This window comes from Polyodon spathula, chromosome 8 (genome assembly GCF_017654505.1).
Source record: "Polyodon spathula isolate WHYD16114869_AA chromosome 8, ASM1765450v1, whole genome shotgun sequence".
In the NCBI taxonomy this organism is placed as follows: domain Eukaryota; kingdom Metazoa; phylum Chordata; class Actinopteri; order Acipenseriformes; family Polyodontidae; genus Polyodon; species Polyodon spathula.
The window spans coordinates 18,303,973-18,327,030 of record NC_054541.1 but is presented as its reverse complement, the minus strand read 5'-3'; the positions used below and the strand labels follow the sequence as shown (position 1 = coordinate 18,327,030).

The 23,058-nt window shown below is 39.1% G+C and overlaps 1 protein-coding gene across 3 annotated transcripts in view; it reads right to left on the bottom strand.

Annotated features, from left to right (window-relative positions):
- Positions 1 to 656: 656 nt before the first annotated feature.
- LOC121319549 (bcl-2-like protein 13) overlaps positions 657 to 23,058 on the bottom strand; it is a 38,467-nt gene continuing 16,065 nt past the window's right edge. For all 3 annotated transcript variants that reach the window (XM_041257111.1, XM_041257113.1, XM_041257114.1), the window contains exons 5-7: positions 18,534 to 18,603; positions 15,731 to 15,874; positions 657 to 2,159 (exon numbers count right to left, since the gene is read on the bottom strand). In XM_041257111.1, coding sequence (XP_041113045.1) covers positions 1,233 to 2,159; positions 15,731 to 15,874; positions 18,534 to 18,603 — 1,141 coding nt within the window. In that variant the 3' untranslated portion in view covers positions 657 to 1,232. The remainder of the gene's footprint in view (positions 2,160 to 15,730; positions 15,875 to 18,533; positions 18,604 to 23,058) is intronic.

The window sequence follows — 23,058 nt, the reverse complement described above, 5'->3', positions numbered from 1 at the left end:
TGTGTCCAACTTTTAAAGAAGTGTAAAAGGACCAATGATTGTCTTCACTTAAACAGATCAGTTTGTAAAGTTAATGAATCATTACTAAGCAATCCGGTTCACTAAGGGGGACCTTAAAAGCGGGTACACTGCTTTAGCTGGAGAAGACTTGGTTAAGACCCTCTCTTTCAACCCCAGGTGAATGCAGTTTGTATTTTTATAGCATGCAGGGGGTGGAGGGGTCGCAGAGGAGAAGAACTGGGGTCCAATCTTATTGCAAGTCTTAAAACCCTAAGACCCCTTTAGATTACACAGCCACACAAGAGAAAGAATGGAGCCTGCAGAGTTCCAGTGAAGTTTAGATAATGGGAAGATTAAATTGCTGAATAACTGTTGTATCTGGAAGTGGGAAACAGATCATTCAGACTTCAGGATAAATGGGATATTAGCAATTTCATTACTATAGTCTAACATTAGTGTACTTTGCCTTGACCACCATGCTATAATACATTACACTGCACCAAGGCAACTTTGGTGGCATCTCCAGTATTACTCTATTTTATTCATAAATCTCGCACTTGCGATACAGGTCTCCAATGCTTGTCACTGTAAACATGTATTTTCATTTTAAAACCTGGTAAGTGTTAACCACTTTAATGGCACAGTGGAGCTCCTTAAAGGGTTTGGGATATCTTTTTTTTTATTTTTTTTTATCCATTTCAGCAGATCTATGTTGTGATCATTTACATATAAAGGATCATACACAACAGGCAATGGACAAAAATCAGGAGGTTAGATATGAACTTCAAAACACTTAAGTTACAATTCTAAGGTAAAACTAATAAGTCAAGCAGAGAAACGTTATGGCTAGTGCCTTCTTCACTGTACTGGACTTATTTATAGTTTTACCTTGGACACTAAAAAAACAGCTTGTTGAAAAACAGGGCAGGGTTACTGAACCCAGTGTCTCAGGCAAACGTGCCCCCGAAACTTTCACTATCTCCATTCCCTCAAGACAACAGGGCTTGAATACCCTGTTAAAATGCTTTAGAATTACAATACAAGTAAAAACCATCATATCATAATCAATGCATCGCTGCACAGACAGTAATATTGAAAAATAGGGGGAAAAAAAATAGAAACCCTTAATTTAAATTTAATACATAGACTGGTAGCAATAACATCCTAATACTAACTTTTCAAATTTAAGCCTAGAAATGGTGGGCAGCCTGTCGTGGTTTAGAAATCCTAAACTATTTTTTCCTCAGAACCAGCGCTACGACAACAACCAGCGCCACCACTGCTATGGCAGCTGTACCCCCGTAGTACAGGAATGCATTGTCGTCTGCCAAAGAGATGTCCTTCTCCCCTTCTGGTGGCACCGTTTCTAGCTTCTCCTCTGGAGCCAAGGGCACATTTTCTGCTTCCTTCTGGGCTTTTGGCACCACTTTTGGGCTCTCTTTCAAAATATCTACCACCACCTCTTTTATTCTTAGCTCCTCAGCCTGCGCAGCCGGTTTGGCTGGCTCCGTTACAGGTTCCACGATTGCAGGAGGCTTGGGTGGTTCTTCTGCTATTTTCGGTGCAGTTTCAGCTGCTGCAGGTTGCTGTACGGGTGCAGGCTCTGGCACACTGCTTGGTGTCTCCTTTTGAGGGAAGACGACGGTAGCAGCAGCAGCCGGTGGTGATAGATCAGTCTGCTCAGGCAGAGCAGTGGATTCCAGCAGTGCTGGTGGGGTCAACGGTGGCTCCTCCTGAAGTTGAGCCTTCAAAACTAACTCTTGGGCCTCCTGGATTTCCAGGACTTCAGCCACCGATATAGCCCCTTCTTCCTCTGCAATCTCCTCCTTCTCCACGTGAACTATGTCCGAGTTGGAGGAGTTATTCTCGCTCCTGTCCTCCCCTCCCTCGTTGCTGTCAAGGCTCTTGAGGTCTTCTGGGTCCATGGTTACCTGTGCCCAGGACTCTGGTCCAAGGGAGACTGGCAGGCTCTCTGTCTGCCAGCTCTGGCTCACTGAAAGGGACACGGGCAGGCTGTCAGACCGCCAGGAGCTCAGGACTGCGAGCGACTCGGGAGAGCTCACCTGGCCAGAGTTATCGCTAGTCAGGATGTAGATGTCGTTGCTGTCCTCGACAATGATCCCTTGGTCCTCCTCTTCCTCCAGACTGAAAACTGTGCCCTGCAGGGGGAAGCAGAGACCAGCATATTAAAACATTTGACTAATTGTGACATAACAGATGAACAGGTCTTTCCTTATATATCCCAGGATTCTGATACTCTCAACAACTAGAACACATCTGCAAGGATATGCATTCCTCTACAAGTGACAAAAGTACAGCTATGAAGTGAAACCTGCTGAATAATGTTACTTTAACATTTTATGTACTACTATTCTGGTTTCCTGTAGACGTCTGCAATATCATTTTGTAGTTTCTTTGATTACATGATGTTAAATAAAAGATATATATATATATATATATATATATATATATATATATATATATATATATATATATATATATATATATATATATATAATAATATATTATATTATACAGAGTTAATTGTCCAAAATGTCTGTCTCAATTGTCCAGTCTTGCAATTTTCCAGTCTGTCATTCAAAATGATCTAGACAAGATTCAGAACTGGGCAGACACATGGCAAATGACATTTAATAGAGAAAAGTGTAAGGTACTGCATGCAGGAAATAAAAATGTACATTATAAATATTATATGGGAGATACTGAAATTGGAGAAGGAATCTATGAAAAAGACCTAGGAGTTTTTGTTGACTCAGAAATGTCTTCATCTAGACAATGTGGGGAAGCTATAAAAAAGGCTAACAAGATGCTCGGATACATTGTGAAAAGTGTTGAATTTAAATCAAGGGAAGTAATGTTAAAACTGTACAATGCACTAGTAAGACCTCATCTTGAATATTGTGTGCAGTTCTGGTCACCTCGCTGTAAAAAAGATATTGCTGCACTAGAAAGAGTGCAAAGAAGAGCGACCAGAATTATTCCGGGCTTAAAAGGCATGTCATATGCAGACAGGCTAAAATAATTTAATCTGTTCAGTCTTGAACAAAGACTACGTGGCGACCTAATTCAAGCATTCAAAATTCAAAAAGGTATTGACAGTGTCGACCCAAGGGACTTTTTCAGCCTGAAAAAAGAAACAAGCACCAGGGGTCACAAATGGAGATTAGACAAAGGGGCATTCAGAACAGAAAATAGGAGGCACTTTTTTTACACAGAGAATTGTGAGGGTCTGGAATCAACTCCCCAGTAATGTTGTTGAAGCTGACACCCTGGGATCCTTCAAGAAGCTGCTTGATGAGATTTTGGGATCAATAAGCTACTAACAACCAAACGAGCAAGATGGGCTGAATGGCCTCCTCTCGTTTGTAAACTTTCTTATGTTCTTATGTTCTAATCCTAAAATTCAAGGTGCTGCAAAACGTGTACTCTAAACAACTTGTGATCGAAGGGTATCTCTAGATATAGTTTACAACTGAGTTTTTGTTTATGACAGAAATATAGGATGCTTTATGTATGGGAAGCAAGAACTCAATTTTTCATTGTGGATGAAAGAGACATTGCCAAAGTGTGTCCATGAAGAGGAGCACTCCGCGAATGTTATAATAAAAGACACAAATTGAAAGACTGCTAGACAAAACTTGTTATTTTTAGTACTACTGAAGGGTTACAATGAAGATTTATGGAATGTGATGTAATGCTACAGAGCTGTATTGCTATATATCACATTAGATATACAAGCTGCTTGTTGGGATACCTATATAACAGAGGTTTGTGCGAGACAACTGAGTTCCCAGACCTTCATATCGCCAAGGTTTTGCCTGTGATGGGGCCGCCCAGTTCAGGTAATATTGATTCATTATCTCAAAACTGTATTGCAAGCTAGTGACGAATATTTCTAATCTCAAGAATAACTGTTTTGTTTTGTACTATCAATTAACCACAGATATAATTTGATTATTAACAGATACCATTGTTCTTGCCATTGCTATTCACTAACTTAATTCATGGTAACAAGGCTTAGAATTGGTATAACAATATATAAAATAAACCCACAACCCTACACTACTTTGTATTCTACCATTGAGTGTTTTGCAGCTGGGGATATATAACTAAAGATTATGAAGTTTAACCAATTTGCTGAACAAATGTAAAAGCCAAACTTGCAACATGCGTCATGGGATAATGACTTGTAACATACAGATTCAGCCACAATTGCCAAACATTTGATTTATATTGGGGCCATTTTCAAAGTGTAGATTTAAAAGATAAGTTTTGTCTCATATCTCAGCTGTGGTATGACAGTTGAAAGCCTGAAATGTGGTTACAATTCTAGTTTGAGTAATTGGTCGGAAACAGTAACCCTGAGCAGGAAATTACAGGAAGTCTCTGTGATGCCAAAATCAACCACCGGTGCGCAAAAACAACGTTTAAGCCACAAATGGGTTTTCTGGTTTCTATTGGTCCTCAGTTCTGTATTAAGCTGAGGTCTAGCTGGTACGGCACTATCTGTGGATCATATCCAGTTAAGTACTAGTTTAGTACATATTGCAATGAAAAAAAACAGGGAAGAACGTTTGGGATTAGATGATGTACAGACCTCAGGGTTAAACTGATCATTTCTACTTCGTGCAGGAGAGTAAGAGGAGTGCTGTGCTCTTGTACTACAGATCTGAACTAGCATTTTAAAGCTCTGTTATTGTACACATGGTCTTATATTTTTCTTCATTCTATATTTGTGCACAGTTATAATAATATACTTCATGTGACTATTAATAGTAGTACTTTAATAATTTACAAAAAAAACGTTTTAAAGTATCAGCAATTACAATTGATGGCATTTACATCTCAATGTGCTTTATTTCATTTATATGTTCAGATGTTTATTTCAATGCTTTACTAAGAATAAAATATGTTGAAAATTCACGTAAGTTAGTTCAGAACTTAGTCTAAATAGAGAGTCACTGGACTAACTTAATACCTTGTTTTACAGCCCTCTAGGGGCAGACGACTAATACATTGTGTTCATTGCAATTGAGAACATCTTAAAACCTGTCTGCATTCTACCTGGAGGCACTCGACTCACTGCCATTGAATCTATCCTGCAGACTATCATCAGTACTGTCCTCCATACTGCCTCATCCCCAGTTCGTTGCTGCTTGTAATAAATTGCAATTGACCATATGTTTATGATGGACTGGGTTAGGGATATTAAGAGCAAATGCTCTGACTATACCTCTGTTCTAAATGAATTCTCAATATGCAAAAAACAAAAAAAGAATCCCAGTGCAGTATATAACCAGATAATGCACAACTGTGCTGTAAATTAGAGTTTTTGTGAACAAAAATAGTATGGCAGTGAAAAGGTTATTTTTTACTAGACAATAACTGTGCTGGAATCAAAGAATACAGCTGTGTACCAAACGAAGACAAAACAGTGTAGTATTTTCTGTCTAGCAGGAAATGTCATGGTATCCAACACATTTAGTATGCAAAAATAAAATCGTTATCTCAAATAGTTTGAGATATGAGGCTTTGACACTGGTGGCGGCAGCTTAACTTGCACAAAAGGGTGTATTTCTCTTGTACAATAAGGTTAGCGTTAAGGTAACAGTTTGAGGTAGAACTGCGATTGAGGTTCGGATTAAATGTAATACAGAAGCAGTATCTTAGTGTAGTCTGGTTAAACAATTTCATTTTTTCAGTTGCTACTGTTTAAGAGTCACTCATTCTCCTAAATTCTTGTGGGAAACACTAGCTATTTTTATCTTGGCTTAGTCATTTACCTGGTATATGACAAGCTACAATGTATTTGGATATTTAGTTTCATCTTCAATTAGGGAAGTCTTTTTTTTTGGTTTTCGTTTTCTCATGAGGTGCAGAGCCCTCTTGTGACAATTCAGAAGAATTCCAGTCCAGGTGTACAGTATGTTTGCCAACAAGCAATTCACTATATGTTATTTAAGCAATGATGTACTGTATACAGACACATACACTATGTAAAAAATCCCTTTATTTGTATATCATATTTTTAGGGAATTTCTCTGTGCTGTAAGAAAAAAACAGCAGTCCGCTTCAGGGGTGTTCACGTCTGTTTCATTCCCTATACTTTACAATTAAACTTTAACAAATTGGAAATGTCTGTAACAAATCTGAAAATTCAGGATTTTAGAAATGATTGCAAACATGTATTTGTAAAAGATATAGGAGACTGTACAGCAGTCTCTGGCTAAGAGAACACCCCGCTGGAAGTGTTCTCCAAGACAGAGTTCACCACCAGACACAATATGCCAAGGCCAACCACCACATGAATCAATAAATACAATGTATTTATTACTTGTGTTAAATTAACAAAGCAACAAGACTGTTTTTGAAACTAAAGGGTCTTTATTCTGTCAAGAAATATTGTGAAGTGAAGCAACAGCTGAATAATACTATCAGTTCCGCTCTGTGCTCTCCTCTTTCCATTGCCGTGAATGGGAGGGAACTGCCAGACAACATAACAGGCAAGAAAAACAATGCAAACAGGCCACTGAGGTTCTCAATGTCTTGTTCATTTTATAGGCCACACTATTACTACCACTGGCCTAATATTCAACATTAAAGAGTATAAAGGTTTACATTTCATTGTAAGCTTTGTTTCATTTCTCTTACTGTTGTATGATATTTCAATCATTAAGTGGATTCAGTTGTCCTCATGCTGCTGGGTATGTTACCTGGTTTTGAGTTTGTCTGGAGAATCCTGTGCCAGGCACTTTTCAACTATGCTAGCTCCCCCACATGATTTGAGTGGAACGGAGAAGGCTCTTAGGGTTCTTCAGATGCATTCAAAGCCAGGTAAAGGCAGACTGAGGGAAAATGATAACTTAATATGAAAGCAACAGAACCCAGAATCACTAAGAATGGTTGTAAACACCCCAACAAAGAATTGAAAATCTGTTAAAGGGCTAACATGTTTTGCAGTTTCACGAGTCACCATAAGCATACCCTTGCCCTTTAAAACAAAACAACCAGAACAGTTATGTAACCCTGACTCTCAAATATCAAAAACGCCAGTAAAATCTTAAACCAATAAAAATCAAATTCAAAATAAATAAAAGGGTTGACTTAAATTAATTACTAAAGGTACCACAGACTACAGGGTCCATTTCAATGTTGAACGTTAATACAACTGGCTTAACATTTATAAAATATCACTATATTCTTAATGTATGTAATTGTAAATAAGTGGGTCACAAACACCCCCCCCCCCAAAAAAAAAAACCCCAAAAAAAAAAAAAAAAAAAAACACCCATTAATTCCTCATCTCAGAGGGCAGTTAAAGCAGCTGTAGGATCAGTGCTGGATTACAGCAGCATTAGGAAATGACTAGCTTTCTATTTCCTCTTTGCTTTCTGCGATTCTCATAAATTAAAGTTGGCCCAGGCCCTGGGCACAGACTCACAAATTCAGACTTTAATATCCGTTGATATAATCTTAGCAGATGTAATCCGCTTAGGCAGAAGAACAAAGCTACAAATCCCACCAGAACAGAAATAATTCAACTGTAAAGGATATATTAAAGCAAACGACCAAGCAGATATTGTGTCTACCCTTACGGATATAAAAGCAAACACTGCTTTAATTGATTCATATTGCTATTGAAACTGTCAGAGAACACAGAACTGTTGATTAGTCAAAATGGTCATTAAAGATCCGATTTGCTGGTGGATAGTGCCAATTTTTTTAAATACTTTGTTTTAGTGTTGTCGCCCACACTGCTTTTCACACATCATCTGTGGGGGAGGGGTGGGTGGGCGGTTACTTTATTAATTTAATAAACTGGCTCAAATCAGAGTGGTGGTTGAACAGGCGTTTGGCTATTGCAAGGTAGGGGGCGGATACTACTGAAGTGTACTGAACTGAACCATGAGTTTGTTCCCTAAATTATTACTGCCTGCTGTATCCTGCACAATCTGTACTAGGACCGCAAGGAGGTGTTCAGGCAAGCAGAGGAACTTCTACCTCAGCCTCCAGCAAGAATTGCACAACAGCGATATGACAAGGGTTGTGCCATTAGAGATGCACTGCTATCTTTATTTTTGCAACCCAATGGTGTAATTTTATTTTGTATCACATTTTTGATTCATTAGCTTATTTTTGACTTTTTGGGGGCATTTTCACAAGCTTTCCCTGCCAAGTTTCATGGGCATTGTCCATCCACATGAAACAAACCAGCATGTAAACTGGCCTAATGTTACATCATCCAGTTTATTTTTCACCCATCTGGTTGAGTAATGTCCTTCATAACACATTTGCAATAGAAAGAAAGTTCTCACACAGACAGGTTTAATCTGTGATTAAACCCCTGCCACACAGCTACAGCATTCTGTTGGAATGTGGGAAGTTCAGGGTGCCTGTGCCGATGGGTTTAGTGACTGGCACACCATTGGATTCTCATCACTTAAGCAGATTTGTATTGTTTTTCAATCACATCTGCTGTAAAACCAAGTTAAGAATGACCAACATTCACACAATACAGAACACTACAGCATCAACACTGAGAAAGCAGGCCACTATGACCAACATTCACACAATACGCAACACTGTAGCATCAACATTGAGAAAGCAGGCCACTATGACCAACATTCACACAATACAGAACACTGCAGCATCAACACTGAGAAAGCAGGCCACTATGACCAACATTCACACAATACGGAACACTGCAGCATAAGAAATGTACAGGGATAGTTTAAATATTGCTTCAAACTGTGCTCTGATTGAAAAAATGGTTGCAATGTAGGGCAAATTACCTTAAAATTACCTTTACACCGGCAACCCCTGTAGTCTGGCTGGGCGCCTGCAGACTTGCATGTAAGCTGCCCAAGAGCCGTATTGTCCTCCGACGCAGTAGCTCTTGGGTGGCTGCATGGCGAGTCTGCAGTGGGAAAAAACGCAGTCGGCTGATAGCATACGCTTCAGAGGACAGCGTGTTCGCCTTCACCCTCCCGAGTCAGTGCAGGGTTGGTAGCAGTGAGCTGAGCCGAAAACATAATTGGACATATCAAATTGGGAGAAAATAATAAAAATAATTGGCAAAGACTAAATTTAAAAAAAAAAAAAAAGAAAGAAAATCAAAAGCCCTCAATATACCACACACATCAGCATATTTAAAAATTAAATCTCTCTAATCATTCTCTTCTGAACAAACCAGACTCCATTTTTAATTGCTATGCTTCTGCACCAGGAATTAGGATTACTTACAACTAATTTTCTCACGCTCCCTTTATCTAGTTGTCCCACACAAGACAATATAAACTACACTTCTACTGTCAGGAAGGCATTAATACTGCAATTCTTTCCAATCCAAAATAGGTTTAGTAAGACACACACCTCACTATACCACATTCTTCATGTAAGTTCACATGTTTTGGAGTCCCTTCTTTGTGCTAGACCAATTGTGTGCCGAGTTGAAAGAAACCATTTTGTTTTAATAGTTCTGCTACCCCATTTAAAATATTCAATTATTATATTTCAATTTCATTATTATAAGACAGAAAGTCATGATTTCCATTACATGACAGTAGATGTTGAACTTCATGTTGATTTGAACTCGGCTCTCGCCAAGAAAGGCACCAACTAAGATGTAGCTTTGCAGTAAACTAATGTGATCCATCTGCATCTCCATCCATTTGCGTTGTTTTCCATCTGATCATGTAGGTATCCTTCTGTCTGGTGTTGATTGCTGAAGTGTAATGCTGGCTCCAGGGATCAGTTCATTTTGCCTCCCCAGCGCATCGGCACACACAACGGCTGCAATGCTGGCTCCGGGGATCAACCCAGTGCGGTCTCCCCAGTGCCTCAGCATGATAACCCCCTGTATTGAGCTAAGTAGGGTACATCTCTGGGGTCTTCAAGTGGGCACCTTCCATCCTCGGTGTTTCGCTGACTAGCCCACCACACCTCAAGAGGGCTCAATTGTGATTCTGGCGTGATTCTTTCTATTGTGCCAGAATCTTTCCATCTCAACCACAGCCAGTTGCTGCTCCTTTCTGCTACTTCAGATAAGTTCTTCACTGTGCGACGCAACTCTTGGCCACTGAACCTGATGTCTCTGAGAAACTGGGTTGTAGAGTGTGCCACAAATCCTCGACAACCCACCTCCACTGGGTAAACTCGGACTCTCCATCCTCGCTGTTCCGCTTCAGCAGCTAGTTGAGCATACCAAAGTTTCTTCCTCTCATACAGCTCATCCACAGCATCTTCCCATGGCACTGTTAACTCTACCAGATGAACAAGGCGTGCTGATCCAGACCACAAGACAATGTCTGGTCGAAGGTTAGTGATGGACTAACATCTGCCAGCATCTTCCAGTCTCTAGCAGCTTCCAATTGTCCTGGGCGAGGCTTGGTTTTCACACCTTTTCTTGGTGGTTGCTCTCCTGGACAGAGGAATATTGTCTTTTGTGTGTAATGCTTTGATGGAACTGGTGGCAACTTATTGGTCAGGTTATGCTTGTCTTCCAATACTAAGGCCAAACATCGCTGCACCTGGTCATGGCGCCCAGTAAACCGTCCTTGGCTAAGACCCACCTTACATCCTGTCAAAATGTGCCTTAATGTTGCAGGTGATGAACACAAAGGACATGTGGGATCCTCATCCACCCAGAGGTTTAGGTTCTGTGTTGATGGGAGAGCATCACATGCTGATCTGATGAGGAAACTAATCCTGCTGTTCCATTGTCCAAAGGTCTTGCCAGCCGATCTTGCGTTGTTCCACACTCTCCCACCTCATCCATTCTCCCTGCTTGTCCTGGGAAATGGCCTTTACACACCTGATCCTCTCCTCCTGCTTTTGCACCTCATTGACTACCAGCTTCCTCCGTTGAGCTGGGGTTGCCTTGTGCCATGTAGGAGGAGCTGAACTGAGACCAAAACCTCCTTTTCTATTCTGAACTTGCCCCATAATATCTTCAATTCAAAGGGCAGCCTTAGCAGTGAAATCAGTTTTTTTATTAGAATACACAAGCATTCATATTGTGAGCTGCATATATATTTTAGCCATCATCCTGATTCTTTGTTTGCATCTTTTTCTGATCATATTGTTCATCTTGCACCAGGAATTAGAAAAACAAAACCTGCATTCAGAAAGAGGGCACAGACACAGCTAGAATAAATCCCGTCTTCATCTGTGGTTAAATTAAGTTTCTCTGTATAAAAGAAAGCTGTGACCTCCTTTGTGCCACAATAGCATCTTCTCTCCTGGCCCCCCTCAGTGAAATTATCTCTGTGTAACAGTCAGCTCAAGCTGGGAAAATTTACAAACCTGTTTCAAACAAAATATAAAATCGCTACGTACCAGTTAACCACACATACCCACACACAGACAGTAAATATTACTGTACACATCCTGTATAAATTAATTTCCTGGGAATATTTATTTTAATATTAAAACTTAATATTAAAAAAAGGTCAAAAGAGAATACATCTAAATTGATATCTGTATATCAATTAATTCAATATTTCTTAAATGCTGCCTTTTTCATCAACTCAAATCATATTAAAGTCTTGTGGAAATTCAAAACCTTTTAAAATTAATCACAAATACAGTATGCAAATTCTGAAAAGCTAAAGCCCTGTTTCAGCTCTGGTTTTGTTTCTAGTGATTTGGTTGTGTTCAGAATTTACATTGTGGTATTTCTCTACTGTTGTTAGAGTGCTATACTAGATTTTGTGCAGCTAATTCAAATATTTGTATCTTCATTTTTAAGTTTGAATATGAAAAATGATCCTGACACAAACATGCTACTGTCCATATAACTAAAATGTTAGTTCATATACTGAGCATCAAAAGAAACCTATCACTTGTATTTGAGCATCAAAAGAAACTTATCACTTATATTTGTATAAAATTCACTAAATCGAAAAATAACAAACTCTGTTTTAGAGCAGGTGCTGTGACTTTTTATTGTGCCGACTAAAAACTGACATCACGAAGATGCTGCAAAATGATCTGTCGAGCTTGGGCAGGTGTTGTGACTCTTGGTCTCCCAGTTCGTGGCCTGTGAGCACCCAAGACAGCGAGCCACAGTACACTGCCCTAATCTAGCCTCCAACATGCCGATTGCACGAAGGCGCTGCTCTCTTGACAGACGTGGCATATTGTTTTGTTTTTTTTTCTGCAATTTTCTTTATTGCTTTTATTCAAGCTTGCAATTCAACATCTGAAATCACTCCATATCCAGTGTACAATCATAGTCATAGACATTCAAGCTTGTCCTGGTCAAGAATGAACGACTGACTGATTAAAAATAAATCAAAAACATTTTGTCAATGCCCATCATTCATGTACCTTATTTTTTTTCGAAAATAAATGTGTTATAATAGTGACACATTTATTTTGATGCTCGGTATATATCGATTGTTGCATGACAATAAAAAAAAAAAAAAAAAAAAAAAAATACAATGATATGTCAATAGTGGATAGTCCTGTAAAAAAAAAAATCAAAAAATCAAACACAATAAACCTCAAGGTCAAACAGGTTAAACTCGCAATTTTTTAAAGACGATCTGGAATGCCAGAAATCCAGAAAGCCAAGCTCACATTCTGCTATGGATCCAGAGTTAACTTGTGGACATTCTGCACTCTGCAAAATAATCAATTTCCAATGTAGCCTGCATTTAAAACCTTACAGTTACACCCTCAGAATTCCTATTCCCTTCATTATTTTTTTTTCCTTTAATTAAGGGAACTGTCCAGAGAAAATGTATTGTGAGCCGATCACTAAGCACAACCTTAAAAGCATTTTGGTTTCTTTGTACTATTAAAAAAACATAGCACTACTATGTGCAATATGCTTTTATCAGCTGTAGAGATCTCTGTTAACCATACAATGCTTGAATGATACTGACCTTTAAAATTTACCAGAATCATCAGAATCAGCCATCAATGACTTGCATAAAACAGCAGCAACTAACCTTACAAAAACTGTCAATTCAAAACCAACTTAAAATCAACCAACACGATCTTGAAAACCTTGTGTCAATGCTTTATAAAATAAAAATCTGTAATGCTGTTAAATGTTAATCCAGCATAATTGGCAATTCCAGCAATTCAGTCATTTATTCTGGCAAAAACAAAATGCCTACAAGTTTAACATGTTACCTATATATAGTCAAACGCAACAATAATTTTACCTGTGACGATTTATGAATAAACTGCACAATTTATAGAATAATTTACATAACAATCCCTCGTACAGTAAAGTTGATAAACAAAAATACTGTGAATTCCGACATTTCTTACCCAACTTCTTTAACAAGGATCCTCTGAAAGCAGGTTTCTAAAGCTGGCAATTTAAGCAGTGAGGCAGCTCAAAGCAGACCACGCGAGAAAGACAGAGAGAGAGAGAGAGAGAGAGAGAGAGAGAGAGAGAGAGAGAGAGAGAGAGGAGCGTGTTTATGTTGAGGACACAGCTGCAGGGTTCACTAGCAGGCTTCTGCCGGATCTGTCTTGTTTCTGTACTGGCATTTTTTTTTTTAATTTATTTTAAATCCACTGTAGATATTACACTGTGACTCAATGAGGATACAGCCTTGCCTTATATGTACCTCAATCTGCTTGAAAGATATACACACGGTTATACTGTCAAGTAATCTTTAAAGCGTGTCAAGTTATGGCAAGTCTTCCATGAGGTTAATTCATACTAAATGTTCATAAACAGAACCCGAAGGGGAATTTGTATTTTGCAAGGTGTTCACATTGTTCTGGACAGATACCTGACAAGCACTTGATTTTGGGGTGTTATTTTTTTAAATAGGTTTTACAATCCGAAACTTGGACCGACCTATATTAAACCAAGTTCTGTAATGTCTTGCAGTTCAGTGTTTCCCCAACCATGTTTCTGGCGGCACACAGAGTCTGTCGGTTTTCGTTCCAACGCAGCGCTCAATTGCTTAATTTAACCGTATCAACAAACGAAGGGCTTGAAAATAACGGGAAGGGGGCACTATCAGGCCGTGCAGTTTTAGATAAACAAACAGAAAAAAAGTGACCAGTAGTGCTAAACCTCCAAAATTAAAACCAGCACACACATACAGAAGGTCCTCAAAACTGCGTCCGCACCACACAGAACTCAAAAGGCTAAAACAATTGTCTACAAATCAAAAAGGTTATCGGATTGCAATCAAATGCAATGCTAAACATCTACAGGCGGTTAGGAGGTAGTTATCGTGTTCACTGTGTAGTGTGACAGACGGATCAGTGCAAAACGGTTCCAATTTATTGAACAAGGACTAAAAAACAGACCTATCAAGGTGAGGGGAAGCTACGGGAGCGATCCATGCCTAATGGTAAAACTGTGGGCTTCCCGAGACCCACTTCTACACACCAGCACATCTACCTCTGAAAGGCCTGCTCAAAACACACATGACCAGATACACTGCATCTGCAGACAGGTGTGTTCCCTTAACTCAGTGCTGATGAGACTCAATCTGTTGCACTGGTGCTATTTTTAGCCCTGCAGCTACTCCAATGAAATATTACAGAAATTATTTTGCCACTCTGCTGCATCAGACAAGAATGATCCCAACTGAAATAGTGACAGAGAATATAATGTATTATATGTATACATAAATTATAAGCATATTCATATCTAGATCATTACATTAATAATGAATTAATTAACATTTGTTATTCTGAGAGGTTCTTTTTGTAATTACTTAAATACTGTGCTTTGACTGAGTTAATCAGGAGCTGCTCTTTCATTCTAGTTAAATATAAACCTAACGTAGGGTAGATCAGCCCATGTATCTTTATATTAGTCAGTGCCATCTAGTGTACTGCGTTTCATCCATTAACAGTAAGTGGTCAAATCGAAGTCTGTCAAGTTTCATTCAATTGGATGAACAGTTCTGAAGACATAGTAACAATGCAAGTGTGATATAGATATGTACAGGGACCCCCACTTCTAAGCCCAGAGTTTGACAACGTGTGCAATAAAAAAAAAAAAAAAAAAAAGCAGTTGTCTCAATGCAAATATTACAGTGTGAAATATGTACACAGTCAGAAAATATAACCCTGGTTTGACTCTGTAAATAATTAAACATTTAAAACACGGAACAGTGACGTACGTACCAATGTACAGGCGTCTCCACTATATGTCCCCACTGGGGATACGAACACCTAAGTACAAACCTGAAAAATGTGTAATATTTAAAAAGTACTGTAACTTACAGTATTTATTTTACTTCCCTACCTTTTATGGTTTTTTGCAATCATTCTGATGATCATTGCTAAAACATTTGAGTTCTAGTCATTTTTCAGATGTCCTCCACTTGTTTTGAAAATTGTGTCTTACTGAAGCTGGTTGTGTTTCTTTTTTGAAATGTGAAACATTTTTGGGAGTCACTTACCAGGACAAGAAACCTATAAAGAAACTACGATAAGGAGCTGGGGTTTTTAAAACAGCTCAAAGCACTGCCACAACTCTGACCCAAAACAAACAAAACAAAGAAGACTCAATAAAACTTATTCTTTCAGAAACAGCTGCAAATATTATAAAAAGAAAAAAGTTAATGGAAAAAGAAAATTAGTCATTTGAAAGTACTGCGTATGGAGGCTCAATGGTTCAGTGCTGGCATGTCATTTGAAAGTACTGTGTATGGAGGTTCATGGGTACACTCACTCACACTGGTGAACTCAGAGACAGTAAGTGAAAGGCCTCACTCACCCAGCCGCCCTGCTGGATGATGTAATCGGCTGCAGCCTCCTCCAGATACTGGACTCCCAGCTGCAGCAGGGGGCCGAGGGGCTGCTGGCCCTGCCTCGTCCGCTCTTTCAGCAGCCGCTGTAGGAGCACCAGAGGAACCAACACCTGGAAGAGGGGGAGGGGGGGGGAAACCATTCAGATTCAAAACAACCATTCAGACATTCAGTCCTTCAAAACACCTCACCACGAAGAATACAGCATTGCACTTGAGAAGGTACAGAGAAGCGTACTCTTTGGACTCAATTGCATGAGCTAAGAGGACAGTTTAAACTATTTAAACTTCAGCCTAGAAGAAAAAAGGGCATGAGTGGACTTGATTGAACTTTATAAAATCCTAAATGGTATAGATAAATCTTACAGAAAAACTTCAAAATTACTACAGAGAGAAAGACACAAGGGCATATGGAAGCTGAGTATAAATTTAGAACAGAAGCACTTTTTTCCCCCTACAGAATTATAAATGCTAGGAACATAGATTCTGTGCTAGTAAAGTAAATCCCCCTTCACTAGGAGTAAATTGTGTGCTGACAAGGGAAGAGTCTTTATGGGACTAAACAGCCTCTTCTAAAACTTTCTTATTTATTTTTTTTGCATATTTCACATTTTTGCATATTTCTCATTTGCATATCTCACACCAAGCTTATGGCTGTTGCAACTCAATCCTGACTGACTTTTTAAATAAATAAAAAAGAAACATTTGAGCCATTAAATGGTTTTAATCCGGAGCTTCCATGTCGAGAGACCTCAATAGAAAGTCAACCTGACCATACAGCAGTCATATATGGCAGGGGTCCTATTTGAAATTCCCCTACATTACTCCAACTTCTAACCTCAATCCTGAACTGAACAGGCTGTATACAGTCTTGGGGGTGCCTCGGAGCAGAGACTGACATTGGTGCACAATTATGTCGTTCTTTTTTTGTGAGGTGGACTGCTGTTTACCAAGGACCAACTGACCCCTAAATAGTAGGCCACAATCACACCCTTACATTTCCTTACTCCAGTTTCCTGATTTCAACATGACTGTTTGCTTTTAATCAATATCTATAAGCATTTTTTTTATTTATTATAATCTGATTGGACAGCAGTTTCTTTTTTCTGCATTGACCCTAGCTGGATCCCGGATGCATCTGGAGCATGCTCTGTACCTCTTGTTGCTATGCAACAGTATTCTAGCATGCCGATAAGCTAATCAAAGACATAGACATTCTGATATGTGGAGCTGTTTTACTGTACTGTATGCATGTGAACAATAGGGAGACTGAACTCAACAGCAGAAGTATCTCAACATATTAAACCACTACTACATCGCTGGGTACAAATTTACAAAGCAGACAATACTAACGTGTGATGTTGTTCACGAATATTATTATTATTATTATTATTACTATTAACGACAACCTTCCAGGTTAACCTCTTTTTCGTATTTCTCTTATAAAAAGCCAACAATATTCAAAACTAGAATAGGGCAGTCATGTGTTTTTATTCTCTCAAGCAAAGCAGAATTAAAAGGTAAAAGTGCCCCATCATTATAAGGCATCCCTCTATACCAGGGGTCTCCAACCCTGGTCCTGGAGAGCCGTAATCCTGCAGGTTTTATAGATCTTCAACGGCTAAAGCCTGGAACATATGTTAATCTTGACTAAGATTATTGAGAGCTCAGTTGAAACAAAAAACAAAAACCAGAAAATCCTGTAGCTCTCCAGCACCAGGGTTGGAGGCCCCGGCTCTATACCACAGAACAGGTTACAATGGCAGTATGGGGATGGTCCCTATTTGCCCCATAATGCCTTTACAGTAGCACTTGCATTCTCGTTACACGGTGAATACAAATAGCATTGTCTTTTACAGTACCTATGGCTCCCAACTACAACATTATAAAGGAGGAGCATGGAATGTATAGAACAACATTTTTTTGTTTGGTCTAGTAATGTTTTCAAATACACAAAAATTCTATAGTTTTAACATGAAATAAATGACACACTATATGTTACATTAGCATTAGAAATCAACCAATCATTGGATTTGTCAAATTTCCAGTGCATCTTATTCTGTGTACAGACATCATTTTGCACAATTTGAGCATCCGGAACCACTTAGCTTCACCAACACACAACATATTCACACTCCTTTCATATTCCACACGCTATTTTTCTGCTTCATTTGTCTATATTCAAAACACAGTACACAAATAAAATACTACCCTTGTTTAGTTATGTATTTGAATAATGAGTTGACATGCATGTGAACTATTAGCCTCACTTAAGAATGGCACAGTGCATTAAATGATACACTTTAATTCTGTTGCGAACATAACTGAAGGCTTTGTTTTATTTGCCTCCAATTATAAAAAGGCAGGTTGGTTCAAAACCCAAAGCAGACACACCCTGGAGCTAATCTATACAGGTACTTGGCTTCAAGAGAGGCTATATAAAAAAAAAAAAAAACACAATTTGGTGCCAATTGTTTTTCTCAAACTTGTTTTTGCCTGTGCATTCTCTTCAACTTTCCCAAACTGTTGGGAACTAAAAAAAACATCAAATCACAGAGCTCCTCAAACTATCAGTAAATATACACTGTACTGCAGTGGATGGTAATGTGTTGTTATAGTTACTGCAAACTTCATAAGGCCTGTCTCTCACCAACTTATTGAACTGCTGCAGATGGTGTCACCCTGCTGTGTATACCCCATGGGAGATAAATACAGCCTACTGGTGGTACAGATTCAGGCTTCACATACAAGTTAAAAGGATGTTTGGCGTACCGTACTCCATCCTTGGGAATGAGATGTGGCTTGCTGAACTGCTTCTTTGTAGTGTTTGTAGTCCAGGGGTCTGCAAAAGAAGAAGGGAAATGAAAACATACAAACAAGGTGATGATGCAAGAGTGGTACTTTAAACAAACTGCACCATAAAGTAGTAGGTCACCCTGATGCACGTTCACAGAACATGCAACACTGTCCATGCGCGGCGCCATCAGATTTTGGTTTGTTGTTTTGCAAGTATTATTTGTATCTCCCCCTACCTGGCTTTGGCCAGTGTCACATTTTTGTGGCCAGTGGGCCCTCCACCTTCACTCCCAAATCAAAAATGTGTTTCTATCAAAAAGGTTTTCACAAATCATACTTACAGTAGTAAATTGTCAATTATCAGTCAAATTAACAAAATATCTTGATTGTCCGGAGGTAAATTTGTCAATTAGTGTCAAAGTTAACAGATTCAGCTTCTTTCCACTCCACTGAGAGGAAAGTTAAGTCATTCAATCATTCTTGGGACATCAGTGATCAGAGATAACCCTTGATAAGCTTTAACTTACTGAAACTCTGTTCTGAGGTAATTGAATTTTTATTCTCATTGTTAGCATCCTGACAACTTTTAACACTTCTAACTTTAATCTCTGTTTCAAAGCTCCTTTCTAAAGCGCACGGATCATGTAAGGATTATTGCCCACATTGTCAAACAGGTAACACAGCAATAACGATCCATGATGTGGTACAGCATTTTTAATTGCTCTTACTGCAATGATTTAGAGAACAGATCTCAAATCCCAGTGCACTACAGCGGCCATTTTAAAAACAGCTTTGAAACAGAGTTTAAAGTTATAAGTGTAAACATTTCACAGGAAGTTAACAATGAAAAGAAACGTTATGGGGACGTTACTTAAACAGTTGTAGCATCACGTGGGGATGTATAACGCTATATTTTTTTCAGAACTCCGCTACTTGCTCTACTTGTGCAAAGAGACTTGTCCCACTTCTGCAACCACTGCTGAAATAGCTGGCCAGTCATACATGCCTTCTTTGAGCTGGCATAATCCACAGGAAGCAGCACAGTTGTTTGCTCTTGCCAATGATTAACAGAGGTCGCCTTTCAGTGCCCGACAGAGCAGTGCTTCTCACCTTTGCTTTCTTGCCTCCAGCTAGCTCCTCGCCTTAAAGCCACACCTGAGCGATCAGTTGCACAACCAAATCGCTCTCGAAATTGCGCAACTTAATTAACTGCGAATGCTTTGTCCACACCTGAGCAACTAGTTGGGCAACAAGTTTCCCGTGTTTAGAAGTAGAAGTGTGTGTGTGTGTGTGTGTGTGTGTGCGTGTGCGGTTTTTTTTTTCTAGCAATCTTTTTAAATAGTTGACATCTTTTTAAATTTACCATCTCTTTACGACAGGAAAGTAAACAGTCAACAATCATATTTCACAACCATGCACGTGTGCGACGGAAATATAATTCTGGTTTGGTTTGAAATCTCCCTCCCGACCTGTGAGGGCACAAAACAGCGAAAGGGAAAGTCCTGAAACAGGCGGGTCTGACAGTTCATTTCCAGGGTCGGGAAGTCAGTCAGCCTGGATGAAGGAGAGACTCCGTTGCAGGAATGTATGGACCTGGAGTGTAAACGAGGTAGCAGCTGCAAGCTATAAAACCAGCTGCAATCGTTTACCAAGGGGTCATGCGTAATAGCATAAAGGAGCCGGAGAATCAGTTTTTTCTTTTTTTTCATCTTTTTCTTCGCTTGGGTTGTGTGCATATACCTGGAAGGACTGAGCGCCACAGTAGTGACTGCCAGAGAAACATTACTGGGAAAAGAATATTTGTGAGTGTTTGTTTGTTGTACGTGGTGTTAGTAATTGTCTTGTTTATTGTATCACCAGATGGCTAAACACGTTCCAGAGGTGTCGCTTTTGGCCAGCACAAGCCGGAACTGCACTGCACGAACTGTCACCAAATAGCCTGTTATCACCCACCACGAGCACTAATACACACACCCTGGACTGGTGACCGTGTTTTAGCATTGTGGGGTGGATAACGCTTATTGTTTGGGACAGTAAACCTGTTTATTTGGCTCAGTGCATTACACACTTGTGTATTGCCGGAGCGTTTTCTTTTTGGTCACCAGACCCAGATTACAATAAAACCCTTTCCAAACGGATTTCAATTGTCTGCGATTACTCCTGCACTGCATCACCTCTACACCTGTTCACAATCACCAGCTACTTTGCCACAACGTGATAAACAACGTCACTACAAATCGCTCAGCAGATCGCTTGAAAGTAGAGCTTCTCTCTACAGTAAGCATCCAGTTGCACAACTGCTTGCAGAAACGTCCACATAGAAGCGATTCACAACTGATCACTCAGGGGTGGACTGGCTTTAAAAGAACTGACCTTTTTCAGGAATGCCCCGGAAATACAAACCACTCGTCTGCACTGAATATGTCATTTGGGCTGTACACAACGAGAATAAGGTAGATGATGTGTAAGCTTCCAGTCCAGGGAAGCTGACAAATCAGCATCTTGGTGCTCTTTCTTGAACGTCGTATTATGACGAACCTTCCATCGAGAAAGCCAACCACCAGATGGTATGCTCCTTCAGCCACTGTCAAATTTGCAGCCTTCTGCTTAAGCATGGGGCCAGACATTCAAGCGCCTTAACTTAATTTTTGTCTAAATCACAAGAGTGCGTTGCCAACCTCCTCGTCCTTGCCCACTCTCTTATAGATTTGGGTTCGGACTGACGTTGTTTTCAAACTGTTTCAGGATTTCATCTTCACCTTTCACAAGGCACAGCAACCTGAGAAACCACAGGAGACTCCAGCTCCTTCAACAGTTCAAACTTCTGAGATGAGGCAAATCAACTAGTTTCCGCTTCTCAAACATGATGACAGGCGAGGCAAAAACTACTGGTTATGCAAGTCACAGAGTAATCACTGTACTGCGCTACCCAAACCTGTCTTGCTCTGAAAAGCAATCTCTGTTCATCATTTGAAAATACTCTATCCCAATTAAATGACATAAATGGCATTGGGAAGAACCGTCTCCCAGAATTGTATCCCATTTAAGCAGAAATCCCAATTATCAGTATCCCGATTAGGCGTCCCAGACTGTATTTTAACATTTCAAATGTGTTTTTAGTAAAAATGAAAATATATAGAATTTAAAAAACAACTTATAGTTCAGATGTGTGTGGTTGAAATCACTCCTTGACAAATGTTTACTTTTTGCTTAAAAAATCTCATGCCTAAAGGCTGCCACACACCAAACAAAACTATGATCAACTATGGTACAAAAATTTGTTAACATGATGTGGAAATTATAATTTTTTCCTCTGCCATTTTGGATACAGCTGTTCCCTGCTTGGTCAATTCCCTAGTTGTCATCTTACCACTGGGTGGCAAGGTAAAGTTAAACACGATGACTAAGTGATAATAATAGGTAATAACAAAAAATAGTCTATTATATACATTCATTTAATATTTAAAAAGGGTTATTAAATCCATGTGATTTATATATGCCTACATTACAGAATTATTATTATTTTTATTTTTTTTTACAGAAAAATGTAGCTTTTAATAAAGATTGACTTTAAGTTTAAAACAGTTTGCTATATTTTTCAATATTATGGTAACAAATTTAAAATAAAAATGCCGATCAGCCTCAGATCAATATATAAGGTGTTCAATGATTAAAGTTCACAGACAGAAAATGCCATTTGGCGTGAACCCTAAGTAATTTCAGAAATTCATGCATGTGCAGATACATACATTTTTCATGGTCTACAAATTCCTGTCACTATCATTTTTTTGCTTTTCCTTTATCCTTTGTATGTAGTTTAGCGCACAAAGAAAGCTCACAGTGAAGTCGAAATCTGCTGCTACCAAACATCTACCTGGGATCCTGAACATCGTGGATAGGAAAATAGAAAAATGTGAAAAGACAAAGTTGCCATTTTTTGAACATCTGGTGGGCGCCCCTCTGGGACAGGGGCCCCAGTGGTTGCCCTGGTGTGGACGCCGGTCCTGGGTTTTAAATCACGGATGTGTATCTCACCATTTTGCTCATGTGAAATGCATGTTCCATTTGTCTTGCTTTTTGTACACAACCATAAAAGCAATTAATGTTTACCACATTTAAAAAGAAAAAAAAAAATCATAATTCAAAATGTTTATTAACAAAATATTACAACTTTAAAACACTCAATCAGAATACCTCCGAGTGCCTCCAACGCCCGAGTATTTGGTAGCCATTTTCTGTAACTTTCGGTCGAATCCAGTTGTCAGATACTCAGTTTTACTTTCCTCCTTTTAGTTGGTATCAGCCTTTGTTTTGTGAAACTGACTTTATTTACTATTTGTCTCCTTTAATAACGCACAAAAATGTAACATTGACGTGCTTAGAAAAACTCAAAATGAAATTAATACCAAAACACAAACAAACTGGGCTGTTAAATGCTTAAACGACTGGCTTTCTGAAGAAAAAAAAATACAATTTGACTTAATAATCTTCATCCCAACAA